General features: G+C 48.1%; 1 protein-coding gene and 1 non-coding gene across 2 annotated transcripts in view; one reads left to right on the top strand and one right to left on the bottom strand.

Annotated features, from left to right (window-relative positions):
* LOC135392828 (Bardet-Biedl syndrome 2 protein homolog) overlaps positions 1 to 17,710 on the bottom strand; it is a 68,496-nt gene that overhangs the window by 40,074 nt on the left and 10,712 nt on the right. Inside the window, exons 4-7 of the mRNA XM_064623530.1 lie at positions 10,752 to 10,814; positions 9,075 to 9,257; positions 7,789 to 7,875; positions 7,601 to 7,736 (exon numbers count right to left, since the gene is read on the bottom strand). Of these exons, the coding sequence (XP_064479600.1) occupies positions 7,601 to 7,736; positions 7,789 to 7,875; positions 9,075 to 9,257; positions 10,752 to 10,814 (469 nt within the window). The remainder of the gene's footprint in view (positions 1 to 7,600; positions 7,737 to 7,788; positions 7,876 to 9,074; positions 9,258 to 10,751; positions 10,815 to 17,710) is intronic.
* On the top strand, positions 6,862 to 7,025 carry LOC135393595 (U1 spliceosomal RNA). Its single transcript, XR_010422695.1, has one exon. It is a non-coding gene; the product is annotated as a U1 spliceosomal RNA (small nuclear RNA).

Raw genomic sequence — 17,710 nt, 5'->3', positions numbered from 1 at the left:
TTATCTCCAGACGTCCGTGTATGAATGGCATTGTGACATGCGGAACACTGGCGTTTGTCTTCCCTCGGGGACTGGAGAAACATGAATTGGGGCCAAACTTGCCATGGTAGTAGCTCATAAGCACCAAATGCTCATAACCTCCAAACGCTCAAAACCTCCAAACGCCCATATGCACCGAAAAAAAAGTTGGTGGTTTTGAGCGTTTGGTGGAAACAGACATGTACAAGATACTCAAAAATATATTTAAGATAAGATAATAAATACATGAAAATTAAAGTAAATAAGATAGAGTCTAAATACATGAAAATTAAAGTAAATAAGATAGAGTATAAATACATGAAAATTAAAGTAAATAAGATAGAGTATAAATACATGAAAATTAAAGTAATTAAGTTAGAGTACAAAATACTTCAAAAAGTATTTGAAATACAATTAAGATACTATTTATCCTTGAACGCAAAAAGTCACCGGTCACTGGTCAATGCGGCACTCGCCGCTATGTCACATGAATCGCCTAAACCTACGGTTGCCACCAGGCCGGTATTATACCGGCACGGCCGGTTATTTGCGTGCTCTGCCGGTTGCCGGTAGGAAGGTGATACCGGCAGCCTTTTGAAGGTACTTGTGGCTCAAGACCTTTCATAAGGGCTTTTACGGGGTTTCCCTTCAATATTTGACTACAGCTTGAATAAATCTGGAGCACAGACCCAACTACGCAACCACCAGTCGTTTTCTTAGTTATTCATTATTACAGTCGACCCGCGTTTATCCGGACTTCATTTATCCGGACCCTGCGCTATCCGGACAAAAAAGCATGGGGACGGATTTCTCCCCATGTATTTCGCCCTCGTTTATCCGGACTTCACCTTCCGGACTCGGACGAGAATTCCAGGGAACAGAAGGGACCCAACAATGGGCTTCAGTTATCCGGTCATTGTCCAGGAAAGACACTTGGCCCACACCTAGTCAAGCGAGGTCGAGGACCCTGGTCGTGGCCTCCTTTTTACTGACACGAAGAAGGTGTTGCTAGGAAGAATTTTCTCCCTTTCCGAGTTTGCACGTTACACAAAAGTAATCCATTGAGCAGTCTGGTCATTTCAGACTGAGAAGGTTCGCAACGAGGACCCCTGCGCTGCAATCATAGATGACGACATCGTCAGTGTCGTCGCTTCCGATAGTGACCAAGAAGAATCTGATGATGAAAGCGGGGATGCACCAGCTGTTACGGTAGAAAATGCGCGGGCGGCACTGAGAACAGCTCTAGTATTTTCCGAGCAGCAAAACAATATTTCGCAAGTTAATGCCATTAGCAAAGGTTTGCAGGAACTGGATGCGTGTATTAGAATGAAACAGACGACGATGGATAGTTTTCTCTGTAATGGTCACTAAAGATGCCCTTTTAGGATCACTCTGGATTTTCGTGTTTCACTTATCCGGATCCCCCGCTATCCGGACATTTTCACAGGAAACGAGGCCGTCCGGATAAACGCGGGTCGACTGTATTATTATCATTGTTATTCACAAAGTCTTGTGTTCGGTGGGAACAAGAGCAGTGGTTATGCAAGGCTGTTGGTGGTTGTGTCGAGCCAGCTAGAACGTTCCTCACCCACTTTCCCTTTCCCACGAGCCTTTCCTCCTTCCCCTCTATTCCACCTCCTCTCCCTCAGCCAGTATCTCTCACTCCGAAAGGTGGCAACCCTACCTAAACCACGCGCACTACGCTAGCCGCCGCTGTGTGCTAGGAGTCATCTAAACACAAGTCCCAAAAAGATGACGAAGAGATACCACATAACTCCACTAAGTATAAGTGACCCAGAACAAAGCAAACTTCTAGCAGGTCCCTGCTCGGCGAGGTCAGAATTCGGCGTCACCGCGTCAGGGCACACATAATAGAACCCTCACTGGCCAATTATTATTACACACGGGGCAAGATCTCTAAATGGAGACTTCCAAGAAGGACCAATGTCCGGGTCAAGTCCAAGGGACTCAGGAAATTCCCACTGAACAAGCAAGATAATGGAAAGACGAGACACAAAGTTTGACAGGGAGATCCAAAATATGTAATTAGAGTATTGAGTAGAAAATACCATAAAATGTACTTTAAATAGAGTACAAATACACAAAACAAAAAGTATTGAGTAGAGTACCAAAATACCGCAAATTGTATTTAAAATACAGTATTTTAAATACAATACTCCAAATACGTACAAGTCTGGGTGGAAATGAGTAGGAGGGGAGAAGCTGCTCATAAGCAACAAACGTCCAGAACATCCGAATGCTCATATGCACCGAAAGGCGGGCGACCACAAAGGCCGGGTCTTCTTCTCCCGCATTTGGAACAAGGTCATTGGGTGAGAAAGGTGGAATGAATGGAGGCTGCCAAGGCCACTTAGTGTGTCAGTTTGGAAGTTTATGAAATTTGAATATGGCTGATTGTGTCCGTTTGAATGGGGTTATCATGACTCAATGGATGCTTGAACGTGACAAACACGTCCGCCGTCACTCTTCTCTTGTCATGCGCATGCAGCATGTTCCTAATTGGTGGATGCCGCAGCTCGCGTGGCTCAGTGGTTAGCGTGCTGGCCATGTCACGTCGAGAGTGAGAGGTACCCGGGTTCGAATCCCGGTGTCGGCTATGCTGTCTGGGGTTTTTCCTGGGTTTTCCACAGACGCTTTCAGACATATGTTGGCACAGTTCCTTTAGAAGTCGGCCCAGGATGCACATTCCCCCAGGCCGTCAGTCGTGACGTTGCCCACCTCTGTGAGGCCGACAACGGTGAGACCTTTCATCATCACCGCAGTGGATTAAATTCGCCTACCTGAGGTAGAGTGTGGCTGACATAACGTCTAATAGAAAATGTGGCCGACGGACGGATATCAACATGGGACGCCGTGTACTCCATAGCGGCTAAAGCTACATAAACGAGGAAAGTAAAAAAGTAAAGTAAAGAAAGTAAAACGAGGTAGTAAAAATAAACTGAAATGAAATTAAACTGAATACAGCCAACCCTCGATTTATGAACCTTCGATTTATGAATTCCCTCGTTTTATGAACAGTAGCACGAGGAACCAAACTTCTTACATGCATTTTTCCCTCGTTTTATGAACCTCGATATTCAAATAATGAATGGAATTTCTGGGAACCAACTAGGGGTTGCCCAGCGTTTTTGCCCTCAATTTATGAACGGGTCGTTCCGAGGCCAACAAAAACCTTCAAAGGGATTATTCGTGGTCTTATGAATGACGCCTGAACAGACAAAACGTTTTCCAGGTATTGCACCCTCGGTTCTTAACCCCTCGAAATCCGAACAACAAACGGGTTTTTGCAGAAGTGTTCCTGACCTCAATTCATGAATAAGGTGTCCGCTGTCACCCTGAGATTAATAAACGTAGGTTTAAAACCCCAGAGGAAATTCGAGACCAGTTGAGTGCGAATGTGCTGACATCTCGTCTTTCTAAGATTGACACATTGATGATAGATAGCAGAAGGCATGGTCCAAAGCAAAATTAAACTATTTAGTATTGCATAATAAACAGAGTGTGAATGCGCTAACATCTGTGCTTTGTGAGATTGATACAGCAGAAGGCATGGTCGAAAGCAAAATTACATAATATATTGCATTATAAACACAATACCAACTCGGAAATACTGTTCCATTTGTTCGATAGTACTCACTTAACGGAATTTTCGATTTATGAATCCCTCGATTTATGAACGATTTTTCGGGGAACCGAGGGTGTTCATAAATCGAGGGTTGACTGTATATGTTAGAGAATCAACGATAACACCTAGTGAGCTTGAACCAGCGGTGCAGGAAGGAGGCTTGGCGCTGCACAGCGTCGCAGCAGGCACTGGCGTCATCGAATTGTTCTGTCGCTACAGTTCCACAATATAAAGTCTGCGTCGTGCGCGTAGCAGTTTTGGCATGTGTTACAACGTGTCTGTTTCTGCATGTTCTTGTCTATTTCGGTGTTTTTGAGGGTCTAAATACCTGTCTATTTGCATGGTTTTAGCACGTAAATTTCCGAGTTCTGCTTATAAGAGGAAGTAGCGTTGCTCTTGAATGCCTAAAACGGTGGACAAACAGAAATGAGTTGAAAACCAATCATCCAAAGAACCAAGCCGGTCATCTTCCAGACCGAAGATTGAAGAACTATAGGAGCGAGAATGTGTACCTCTACACTGTAGAGCATGTTGGATGGAGTTCCGGAAAAAAATAGTCCCGGAAGAGTTGGTCCCGGAAAAATTAGTCCCTGGTTGCGTGGTGGAGGAAATGGTCCCACGCGTTTCCGTGCGCCCAAAAATACAGGAGCGTCGTTGTGGACATCTGATGAATCGGATCTTAGCCAATCAAGTGCTATCATTCGCACTCCTAATTTGTTCGAAATTGGAAAACATGCTTTTTAACATTAATCTTAATGAACAATATATGCTCCACGCCATTTAATGAGGAACATAAAAGCGGTTCCATTTGCTGCACCGCTTGTATTGTGCAAATTGCGTTCTTTCTGTTCCTCTCTTTATTTTGCGGAGTACAGACAACGCGAGAAGATCAAGAAGCAATCCTGCAATGTCTGCACCTTCTCCTAAAAGTGACAACAACAAAAAAAAGTAAGCGTTGTCTTTCTGCAGAACGAAAATTCAAATCGCAGTTCTTTCTTATTCTTACTGATCAGGCCATATCATCTGTTTCGTCGACCAACTCGCGGTGTGGTAAAAAGTTGTCTGGATTTCTCTGAAACGCTAACAGCTTGGAGCAGTGTGAATGAGAACTTGAACTGGAGAGTCGCAGCAAAAAAATTTAAGTAAAAATGATAGACATTGATGCCAACTAACTCATAATGGGATATCCTTTTGTGTCATTGAGAAAAAGAGAGGACGCCAAACAAAGAGACGCCAAACAATTTTTACGTACACATACAAGAAAGCCTCCAGGATTTATATCAGAATCCTTGCATTTGCGTCAGGCTTCTATTTTCTGACCACACCAGTTACTGTCGCTGATGCTGAAAGAAGCTTCAGCACAATGAAACTGATCGATCAAGAATATCATGCGCTCAACCATTAGAGATGTCAGGCCATCTGAGTTCGTAGCCAACCGAAAGCAAGATTATCATATCTCTAGACTGCTGTCATGATTTGCACCATGACGCATTGATTAACCAACTTGCGAAGAACAGGCTCGAAAGAATGGTTTTGCGTAAATGTTCACTGTATGCCTATGTATGCATAATTATAAACCCTACATAAATATCATATTCCAGCTTCTGCATTTTAAGTGAGCCCGGACACATGTTCGGAAGAGGCCACGTTCTTTGTTATTACAGCCCTGGAAGTCGAGTGCCTTTCGAGCTAGAATCAAGTCTTTTTCCTAGGCTGCCTCCATGTCTCTGAAAATAAAGCTCAAATTGAATTCCACAAACCAGAAGGCGCTATTCGTTCTGGCTACATACAAGCAGGACCAAGCTGTTACATAAACTTCAAACTGACACATTCAGCGGCCTTGGTACTCTCCATTCATTCCCCCTTTCTCACCCTAATACCTTGTTACAAATGCGGGAGAGGAAGACCCGTCGTTTGTGGTCTCCCGCCTTTCGATGCATATGAGCATTCGGGTGTTCTGGACGTTTGGTGCTTATGAGCAGCTTCTCCCCTCCTGCTCATTTCCACCAAACGCTCAAACCCACCAACTTTTTTTCGGTGCATATGGGCGTTTGGAGCTTTTGAGCGTTTGGAGGTTATGAGCATTTGGTGCATATGAGGCACAACCACTTGCCATATGTAGGGAACTCGTTTCGTGCTGCCCTTTCATGTATTTGTATACATTTCGCTTTGAGTCACTAATGGGTTTTGGATTTGTAACATTGTTTATTTGTGACAATTATCTAATTTTGGGAACTATCCTTTGTAATTTACTCGCTTTAGGATTGGAGCATTTTGGAGGCCTTTGGTAACGGACCAATCCTGGGGCTGAGAAATGAGAAATTTGCATCTTTGGTTTTGTTTGCGTAATTTGTGGGCGGCGCCCTGATTTTAAACAAAAAGGCCCGTCGTCCATGTGGAGATGTCTTTGATCTGATATTTTTGGGACTTTCTTGTCAGGAGTCGTCTTGCTGTACATATATGTAAATAAACTTCTTCCGCTGTGACCTGGACTGGCCTGGCTCTTTCCGCGGACCGGACTCGCGTCGTCCCACCACCACCGTTCACGACAACTCTCTTCCCCTACTTAAGTGAAACTTCTTAATTTCTGTGTGGTCATCATGATGCCCTTCAGTCTGGAATTGTGTAAACCTGTGATAACTCGATGTATTTCGAATTGATATGTTTAATTAAATCTATTGTGATTTATTTTTCTGTATTCTCGTCTGGTGTTGTTGCTTGGGTGAGCGAAAGGATGTACAACGCAAACAAAGTGCGTGAATGTAAACGTGCCATGGCTAATTATGCACTACTTATTATTCATGGTGCTGATGTCATCCCTGACGTCATTTATTTACAATCGTAGTAATCCGCTCAACGGATGGATGACGCTGACCGTCTCTATCATGGCGTCACTCTGAAGACACAGGGGCCTGTGGGAGTTGCGATACCTGTTCAGATATACCTTGGCTAATATTTTTCGACGAGCTGGCGTCTACCTACGAGGCTGTCATAGTGGCCATCACAACATTACGCTCCTGAAAATTTGCACCATTTAAATAGGAAACATATCAATTACAACAAGTAATATATTTGTCTATAACAATTATTAAGAGTGCGGCATTATAACAATATAGTATCCCCCGTCGCTACACCAAACACCTTTTTGCTTTGCATGCAGCGGTGCCTTGGGGGCAGCTCGCGATGTAAACACCGGCATACTTACCTGGTGTCGGGAAGCGTGTGATCAATGAGGCAGGCTCCCCGGGTGGAGGCCAAGGCATTGCACTGCGTTTTGGTTGAATCCCGCCACTTCCCCAAATCGGGGTAGCTGGGACATGCAATTTTTGGTAGTGGGGGCTTGCGTCCGCGCTCGCCCCCGTTTTTCTCGAAGTGAATAGCAGAATACTAAGTGCTGCATGCACCACAGGGTGGGCCCCAGCGAGCGGCAACCTAAGTGCCCTGAGCGGAAACTTGGGCTTTCGCCGCCCTGCACGCCCGTGATTGGTCGACGCTCCTTTCTGCGAGCCACGTGCAAATGTAATTTTCTCGAAAGCGAAGTCAGTGCAAGGACTCCGTGTCCCTCGTATTTGTTTTCGTGCAATCGCGCAACAATATTTCTTTAAATTCTCGTCGGGAGTACCTAAGAGCTCTCGTGGTTAGGCAAGATAATATTCCCTGCGAGAGAGGCGCAATTGTCACGTGGTCCAGGGGAGAGCGATTGGAAGAGAGGCGTATCGCATGGCGAAGCGCACAGCATTTGGGAGAGAGGAGGTCGCGGATGTAACGGGACAAACCCTGAAGAAACGTGTTCTATAGTGTCGTATGCACGAACAAGAGACGCCCACATCCGAACCCTTTCTTTCCTTGCTGTCAGTTGCATTCTTCCTCCAACTTATTGAACAAACAGCCTACAAGCCAGATTTGGTGTTCGCGATACACATTTGTTTGCCTCACCTTCTCCGTTGACGGAGCACACCACCAGCGCATCCCTGCCTTCTTGGCAGTAATCCGCTTGTACGATTCCCGCAATGCAATGGCCGAAGCTGTCTTTGAGCACAACTTCTCCGGTATCGATGTTCCGAGCGTCCACCTGGATTCACACGTGATAAGTTCCTTGCCGACGGAAGTGACGAACAACTCACCTTGCCGTTACTCCATCCTGTGATGAGTTCCAGAGTTCCATCACCGTCAATGTCGTAACCATGTAGGCAGATAGCCTGATTCTTGGACTGTAATGGTAGTTACGCACTTTAGTTTTCGTTGAAGTCAAGTTACAATTACGTGGCTACCGAAGTAACTTCCGTGCTGTGAAACATTGGAACTAGGTCTCCTGGATAAACAGTGTTTTCTTGCGTTTACGTTTCCTTCGTTTACTCCATGTATACATTGAGACCAAAATACCGTGTATATAAGGATTTGAAGATCCTTAACGCGGGAGGTTTGAAAACAGAGACATTCAAGAAAACGGACTAGATTTAGAATTATAGAGTGCCAACATTAATTAAGATCTGAATGCCTTATATTTATTGCGGGAGGTGCCTCAAGACGAGAGCCGCCGAAATTTCCAATATATATATGTGTTCCTCTTCTGGGCACCGCCCTCATTATTGGTATGATATAGGGTTAGGGAAGACGTGCTTAGGGTTCATGGGTATTGTAGGTCAACAGCTCGGTGGATATAGGGAAAATCCATCCTTGCCATACACTCTTGTGGATATGTAAATTGATCATACATTCTTTGAGGACAGTTGCGAGCAGCCTAGTTTTTAACCCAACCTACGCCCTCCTAGTTTCCGGTCAGACATGCTACCGTTACACCACTACAACAGGACCCTTCCCTGAGTTATTTTTGGTGTGTCTTAAGTACAACGGGGACGCACAACCGGACACGTTCTTCGTATTCTCTCTTGCATCATTTTTTCATTCACTAACTCGTTCAGACACGAGGCAGGGCGACCTCTTGTGAATACAACGTCAACAACGGGAACTGGCCGACAGGCCACATTTATGGACAAACACAAACACGTAAGCCTCCAACGCCCAAGAATCAATTAAATCAAATAACACAGGAAAAAGGTGCTGACGCTAGGAATCGAACCTGAACCTTTCGTGAATTACTTGTTGACTTATTACTGCATTGTTTCCAGAATAAATTTCGTTTGATTTCTGTAATATTCTATAATATGGACGACTCGCTTTATGGACAGTTTTTGTCGGGGACAAAAGTGTCCATATATCTCACTCTACTTGGTGGGCACTCTACAGTGCCCACCAAGACAGTAGAAGTAGCACTATGTCTATCGCATTATGTCTACATAGGAGTTCGCAGCATACAAGTACTTTGCTGGTTTTGGCATGATTCAAAGAATATTGTATTTACCAGATACGGTTCTATGAAGAGTATATCATAATTTACGCTATTGTATACCTTAATCCTCCATGCCCGCTCTCCTGCCTTGTAGACACCGATCGTACCATTGGCCAGTGCGTACGCGAAGCTCGCTTCTCCCAAAGGACATAACGCCGTAATGGCTTCCGTCTCCGTCAGTTCAGTCAAGATAACGTCCTCACGAAATACTCGAATGTCGAAGTCCTCCGAGCCAACCAGCAACTGCAATTACAGGGAAAGGAAAAAGCCATAAACACATGGGCATTTATTCCCAACAACTGCCAATGAAAAGTCAGCCATTTGTGGGGTGGTTAAGGCAGGTACGGTATATGCGCCTGCCTACCAAATCGTCCTCTCAATTGAGAACAACATATTAGTGAGTTTTAGTATATCGTATCGTCTGTCGCTTTTGCGTGCGTACGTAAGGGATAGCGTGGTGGCTCTCTGCAATGCGCAAAGCTCTGTTTATGTTTTGCGCGTGCGCAGAACCACCAACGCTATCCCTTGCGGACGCAAAGGCGATAGCGTACGATATACTAAAAGTCACTATTGTGACAGTTTGCCCGTACGTTACATTAAGACAGATGGAGAGGAGAATTATTCGCATCAATGTAGACTTGCGGACTAAGTTTTACAGCAAAGAAGGTGTTTGTTATGGAAGAATTCGAACCATCTCGAAATCCACATCGAAACCGATCTCCTGACGTACCGACGAAACGGAGCACCTGATCATCGCAGGTTCCATAATTGGTGACTACTGCAGGCTGCGTGCAACGCCACCTATACTAAGGAAGGCCTGACTGCTTGTCAGGTAAGTGGAGTAGATTTACAAGTAATTTTGTATTGTGTTGTTGTTTTATTTCCACTCAGATGGTACACAATAATTGTGTCCACCTATTTGTGTGGTGACATGCCGCACGTGCCGCAAGGTGAGACTGCGGAATATTTCGTCCACCTGGGGTTCTTTTGAGGCCAACCGGAAATCGCTGACACACAGTGCTGGAAGCAATCTCTATTGGCTGACGTCTCTCAACACTTAAAAACAACAACAGCAACGTCTACCTTCTACACATTGCTGCTGTCCTCGACAAGGTTCGAAGCCGCTCGACGGCGCGACGTATTCATTAGTTATCCCTCCATTAAGTGTAATGCTTTCTGCCGCTGTTGCCATGGGAACCAGCCGTCATCGGCCGCAATGGCCTATCTATGTAATGTCACCCTTGCTGAAGTGAACTACAAAGCGACTCCTCACATTCACGAAACGAAGGAGAGAAAGGGAACAGGATCGACTTCTAGTCTAGAAGCCGTTAGCGTGTGGGAATGTACGTGCTTGTGATGAACCGCAGTGGATTAAGGGAGTCTTGCTCCTGCGATATCGTCACTCGGTGTGGTAGTGTCTATATCGCGAGAGCTACAACGTAGAGTACAATAGCTTTTTTCTACAATATTCTGGCATGAAGCAATGCGTACATACATCATGTAAACAGAAATATAGAAGCATCACAGGCCATTTACCCATGAAAATATCCGATGGCCTTCCCGGAACGAAATCCGGACCTTCAGGATGAATGTCGGTGAATTATTGTTATACGTCATTGAAAATTAGACGTCAAGACACGCTAAGACTTAGCAACAGGGATGTGAAGAATCGAATGCGAATGGCTGAGAACGCAGGTGTGTGCGGACGTACGATTATAGTACTTCGTTACGACTTACCTCGTTCAGTCCGTCTTTGTTGTAGTCCAGTAACGTCATTGCACTAACGTTATCACCGGTAACCTGCGTAAAAGGGATGCTTTGAACATCCAAAGAGCAAAGGTTGTTGTTTCTCTCTTTCCTTGCCCCATCCTATGTTTCTCCTTTTTTTCTATTTATTTTTCATTGTATTGTTATTTGTATCTATGATTTTGTTTCAATGTTATTTTATTTATACTTGTTTATTTTTGTGTCATCGGTACGATACGGGGAACTAAGCGGGTCCACCTCGTTGTCCTTGGTCGTCCAAAACATTCCAGAGTTCCTCGCTTAGTGGTTGACTTTCTGGAACTTTCTGGACTTGATATTTCTGGGTCCGGGTATTAGCACGTGTATGTTGCCTGATGCATTTGTATGCTCTATGGTAATTGTATTTCTCAGTGCTTTTCCTTAATACTTCATTGTAACGCAACTTTTAGTTTTCACGTTCTCCTGTATTCCGCTCTTGTATTCCTGTCGCTATTTTCATTTATTCTGTTTATTTACGATGTAAGGAAACGGAGGCCTAGTCAACCTCCTTTTAGCTTTTCCACCTCATGCCTCCTCCACGTTTACAGTGGGAAATAAACGTACGAAGGGTGTTCAAGTCAAACCGCGAATTTCTGCCTCCTGAGTGTACAAATGGTTCGCGCTACTTCTTTTTCGTCATATTCAGACGCGACGCATCCGCGTTCACCACGTGGTCAGAGATTTTCCCAGGATTTTCTTCTAAAGGGGGTGTTGGAAATCTGTGGGGGTGTGTGACATAATACGTGACGGTGTCACATGATGTCACAACCACGTGACCATGACCCACTATATGTGACCCAGTGGCTTTTCCCAGGATTTCCGTTTTGGGGGAATCGGGATTTGAAGGAGTGGAATGGGGGGGTACAAACGCGCTTTAGAAGACTTGCAAATTAATAACTGTGTTTTGGCTAAATAAAGCGACATTCAATTTTCGAACAGTAACGCTTTCTTACGGTGAACATTGTTTTGCTGCTCTCAAAATACCACCGAGATAGTTTAGAGTTGCGAGTATCTTCATTTCTAGTAAAAATATTGTGTGACATTAAAAACAGAAAACGAGGACAGATCAAGAGAAACGAAAAAAAAAAAAAAGCGCAAGCATACACGACGCAGAGCAGTTCTCAACATGTGAAGCGGTATGTTTCCCCTTCATAGCCTCCTTGGTTTCCGTACGCATTTTTCAAAAGCTTTATCACCCGTGGTACTTGTCAGCGTTGCTATCAGGCGTCACCTCGTAAACCTCATCACCTTGTCACATCGTTAATATCAAGGTTTGATTTGAATACTCGGCAGGGCCAGGCGACACTCCCCTGGGGGGGGGGGGGGGGAGGTCGTGAGTAATTCCTGGAGGGTGTTCGACTAATTTTAGGGGGTGTTAGGGGTGTGTGGAGGGGTGCTGCGAAAATCACTGCACGTGGTAGTCCAAAGCCTGTGCAAAACAGAAGACACGTGCTGGACAAAATGGCCGACAACGAGGTGATCGCGCACAGCGAATTGTCATGTAGTTTCTCGTGAATGAAGGCGTAAAGTCATCTGAAATTCACAGAAGACTCCAGGCTTAGTATGGGGACGATACACTTAGCCGCAGCAAAGCGTTTGAGTGGTGCAAACGGTTCCGAGACGGCCGTACATCAGTGCAGGACGATCCCGGCCGTCTCAGAGCCCATTGTCAGAGTTCCTGAGAGCATCCAACCTGCGGAGCGCCTGGTCCTCGAGTACCGACGGATAACATGCCTCGAACTGGATCGAAAAACGGACCTTTCTGTGGGAACGTTGAACACTATCATTCGTGAACACCTCCAGTTTCGGAAGGTTAGCGCCCGTTGGGTCCCGAGGTAGCTCTCCGTGTTTGACCGGCAGAGAAGACTGGAAATCTCCCAAGAGGTAAGGTACCGTTTCGACGCTGAAGGACATCTGTTCCTTGATCGGATCATCACCTGTGATGAAACGTGGGTGCACCATTTCACTCCTGAGTCTAAACGCGCATCAAAACAGTGGAAGCATCCGGGCCCGCCAGCTCCCAAGAAGTTCCGAAGCACCCCGTCTGCGGGTAAAGTCATGGTCAAGGTTTTCTGGGACAAGGCTGGCGTTGTTCATGTTGAGTTTCTGCCCAGTGGTACCACCATCAATAGTGCATATTACTGCCAGGTTCTCAGGGATGTGCATAAGGCGCTAAATCAAAAGCGGCCGGGCCTCATCACCAAAGGAGTCCTCCTTCTACAGGACAACGCATACGCCTCACGTCTCACGACGCGCACCTTACAGGAACTTGGCTGGGAGTTCCTGCCACGTCCTCCTTACAGTCCTGACCTCGCCCCCAGCGATTTCTACTCTTCGGGCTACTGAAGGCGTTCCTTGGGGGCCGCCACTTCAGCTGCGACGATGAGGTCAAGAATGCTGTCCGATATCATGGCTGCTGCGCGCCGGTCAGGACTTCTTGTGGAACTCTCATAATAACTAGAAACCAAGCTAGCGAAGAGGAGCATCTCAACATGGGAGCCGCCATGATCGATACGGTAGACCTAGCGTGTTACGAACGGTGGCACTTACGAGTTCCCTGCGTTGCAGCACAAGGTTTAAACCGTACGATACTCGTTCGCTAGAGAATTCAAGTGCATAGGTTATGGCAGAGACATACACAGACAAACACACTTCGCACACGGCATGGCACGCGGAGCAAAGCTGAAGCGGAAGCGACTTGCGTTGGATTGGATACCATTGCGCCGAACGTGCCTGGTCTTTACACGTGGAAAGGCTATCGCCCGCCATAGAAAGGCTGTGGCAGAATCCGGCCCAATCCAAAATATCGATCATGGCGCCTCTCGGACTTGGGCATTGGGAGAGGGTCTTGAGTCCTGAGTACAGCTCCTTTGCTGTCCCCCGTTACTCTCTCTCCCAGCTTTTCTTCTAGCCTTGCTACTTATGATTTCTACGGGATTTCTACGCTACTGGCATCCAAGCCCTCGTGAAATGCTGGAACAAGTGCACTACTGCCAGCTGGAGATTACGTTGAAAAATAAAACTAATTTCTCGCCTGTAAGTTCACTTTACTTTTTCGAAAAATGAAAAGTCCCGGTTTGACTTGAACACCCCTCGTACTAGTGCTTTCCCGGGGAAAATCGAAGAAACTAAGAGCAAAGACACCCGTGATCTCATGCGTCTCCTGCAGGTACATCCTCATTCTACCATGCAGCCCTGTTGGAAAAAACCATGGAGCCATCTGTATGAGCAATCCGCAATCCGTTCGCGGGAGTCACCGCACTAACAATTAATTGGCGAAGAAGAAGAAGTAATCAAGCCCGGACGTGTTCTGCAACTGCTCCTGTTAAGACTATTTCTTTTGTCCATACCGGGGTTCTGAGCCTTGCGATGTCGCCGGGCACGCGGTTGCCCGGCGAGCCGCCTCCTAGGGAGTTGACGTTCAGCATTCAGCTTCCCGACGATGCCAACGTTGACCAGTTCATCGACGGCGTCGTCGAATTAGTTGGTGAGGACCAGTTCTACGGTGTCCAACATCAAGGCGGTAACGTCTTTCAAGCCTCTGTAGAAACGCGAGGAGCCCTCGACATGATCCGTCAGTTGGGAGGCGTTCGTGTCAACGGTCACATTGTCCCGGTGCAGCCCCTTGGGCCGAGCACTGTCATCGTTACCTGTCTGAGAATGCCACTGTTCTTCAAGAACGAGCTTCTCGGGCACGCGTTGGCCAAGCACGGCAAAATCATTGATATCCAAGACGTCATCTATCCTGGTAGGAAGAAGGCCAAGACTGGCACCCGGGTGGTGAAAATGGAGATGTCAACTGACAACCCTGTTCCAAATTTCGTGAGGGTAAGGGAGTTCCTTATCACCTGTGACTACCCTGGCGTTGTCCACGTGTGTCGGAGGTGCAAGAAGGCCGGTCATTTTCGAGCGGAGTGTACTACCCCTTTCTGTGAGCGCTGTTCCATGTTTGGACACCCGCAGAGTGACTGCTCATCTGCGTGCCGACGCTGCAAAGGCAACCATGCCACGGTTGATTGTGTGAGGAGCCGCAGTTATGCCGAAGCGATACTTGGAGGGCGCAAAGTACGCTCTGGAGCCAACCAGTCTGTCCCAATCCGCACGGAGGAAGCCTTTCCTCCCCTCGCGCCGGGGCCTGCAGTGGCCACAAGCCCAGCCTCCGAGGGCGCGGCCGCCGTGACAGTGACCGCAGCAGGAGACATCGTCGGGGTGCAAGTGGAAAGAGTGATGCCCTCCGGGTCAGCACTTACAGAGAAGAATGCTGAGGCTGAGGGGGCGGCCAGGGATCCTGGGCCTCACCCGGTGCCTGCGCCCATTCTCGGTGCCCCCGCAGTGACGACCGAACTACCTTCCGCAGAAGAAGCCCAGGTAGCCTGCAGCGAGACTGGTGTCGTGCGGCAGCCGCGTGAAATCGACACCGGGCCTCCGGAGGACCCGGTGCTGGGCAGCTCATCCACGGAATCCTATACGTCGCCGCCCGCGGCTGACGACGAGCAAATGTCGTGCAATGAACGCAATGGCAAGCGCGAATTCCAGCAAACATCTGGATCCAGCGGCTGTGCCTCGAATAAGAGGAAGAAGAAGAAGAGGAGGCCTAGAGTCGTTTCGCCTCTACTGGATCAGCAGCTGTCCGTCTCTGGCTCTAGTTCTGATCTTAGTAGCACACTCATTTTTTGATCTGCTACTATGGAGCTTCGTTTAGTGACACTGAATGTTCAGGGTTTTAAGAACCCCCAAAAACAGGCGGAGGTAGTGAACATGGGATATCAGCTACGTTGTGACTTGCTTCTGCTTCAGGAAGTGCACTTCACGAACAAGCTAGAGGTTGCTGCTTTCAAGCGGAATTTTGGTTTGCCATGCTTCTTCAGCTTTTGCGTCGGCAGAGATGCCGGGGTTGGCATCATCATCTATAACCGCCGCCTCCTTCGAGACAGCTACGTGTCATATGACAGTGACGGCCGAGTTATCTGTTTGGACTTTTTCGTTGGCAGTGCTAAACATCGAATAGTCAACGTCTACGCTCCTGCTGCGGTGTCTCTCACAAACCGTTTTTTCGCCGAGCTAGAAGTAAGCGTACGGGTCAACCGTCCGGTACTGGTGGCGGGCGACTTCAACTGTGTAACGGACTCCACCCGTGACGTCCGCGGCCCCGGTCAGGGTCGGCCGACCTGGAATGCCCGAAGCCTCAGACGACTCCTGTCCATTTTTCAACTTGTCGACGCTTGGACACTGCTGCACGGGGATACTTTCGTGGCCACCTGGTCGCGGGGCTCTTCTGCAAGCCGGCTTGACCGCTTTTACGTGCCTCCGTCTTTGCAACCTCACGTAAAGACCTGCTCCGTCTCTCTTGTGTCCGCCGCCACATATGTTAGCGACCACAAGGCTGTCTCCCTGGTTCTCGACATTTCCCGCGTGCAGAGACGTAGTGTTGCCACGTGGCGGCTGAGTCCGTCCCTGCTCTTTGACCACGTCGTAGTCTCCGACGTTACCGATCGCATAAGGGACTATCTTTCCGGCCGAGAACCCACAGTGCAGGAGTGGGAATCCTTCAAGCGGTGGGTGCGAGGTGTCTTCCAGGGATGGGGACGAAGACGGGCCCGGGACAGGACGCATGAGCTCAACATTATTTCCGCAAAAATACGCTTTGTCCGTCGTGGGCGCCCGACTACCCCGCTGATGCTTGAATATCTGGAGTCGCTGCTGCAACGTCGTCTCGTCCTTCTCAGATGCCCGCTACCCGCGGCGCGGCGCGAACGCCACATGTCCGCTTCTGTTGCCGGCCCTGAGGTGCTCTACTATTTGCACGAGTCGTCCACACGAAGTGATAAAGCCACCGTTCAGAGTTTCCTGCGGCCAGATGGAACCGTTACGGACAGGCCCTCCGAGGTGGCAGCCGGATACGTGAATTTCTTCAGGGACCTGTATTCTGCCCCCCAGGAGGCGTCTGGGATTTCACTTCGGACCCTCCCGCTCAAGACGCTCTCCTCCGATGAGAGCAGGGGGTTCGAAGACTTCATTAGCGTCCGAGTTCTTGATGCCGCCATCCGCAAGGCAAAGCATGGGAAAAGCCCTGGGCCGGACGGGTTGCCAGCAGAATTTTACTCTACATTCTGGCCGGTTTTGCGTGTCTTCTTTGCGGAAGTGGTACGCCGTGGCTTCGCGGCTGGCATTCTACCCTCTTCCTTCGGCTTGGGGACCATCATACTTGTGCCGAAGACGGCCGGCCGTCTGTCTAACCCGGAATCTTGGCGCCCCATTACACTCCTTAACAGCGACTATAAACTCGTGACAGCAGCTATCGCGCTCCAGGTGAGCGGCGCGCTTCCACTGCTCCTGCACCCAAGTCAGACGTGTGGCGTGCCTGGTTGTACTTTGTACGATAACCTAAGTGGGATTCGGGACCTCCTACAGTACACCCAGCGGAGGGCAGCGTCAGGATGCCTGGTGTCGCTGGATCAAGCGAAAGCTTTTGACAGAGTACTCCACGGATACCTGTTCGGACTTCTGTCGGCGTATGGCTTCCCAGAGACCTTTGTTTCTGGGATTCGCTTGTTATACCAGAACCACCGCAGCATAATGAGCGTTGCTGGCGTGACATCTCCCAGCTTCCCGGTGCTCCGCGGCGTGCGGCAAGGGTGCCCATTGTCCCCTGCTCTTTACGTCCTGGCTTTGGACCCGTTCCTGCAGAGTGTCGAGGCGTCCCGCTACGTGGTTGGTCTTCCTCTCCCAGGCTCCGGCACCTGGAAAGTCTCCGCCTACGCTGACGATGTTACCCTCTTCATCGGTGACCCACACTCTCTGTCGTCTGCACTGCGTATTTATGATGATTATGCTGCGGTGTCCGGAGGCAGACTCAACTTGGAAAAATCTAAGATACTCCCTCTTGGCGCCTTTCCCGTCCCAGCAGATCT

This window comes from Ornithodoros turicata, chromosome 4, assembly GCF_037126465.1.
Source record: "Ornithodoros turicata isolate Travis chromosome 4, ASM3712646v1, whole genome shotgun sequence".
In the NCBI taxonomy this organism is placed as follows: Eukaryota; Metazoa; Arthropoda; class Arachnida; order Ixodida; family Argasidae; genus Ornithodoros; species Ornithodoros turicata.
The sequence above is the reverse complement of the archived record's forward strand: the minus strand, read 5'-3'. Positions and strand labels throughout refer to the sequence as shown.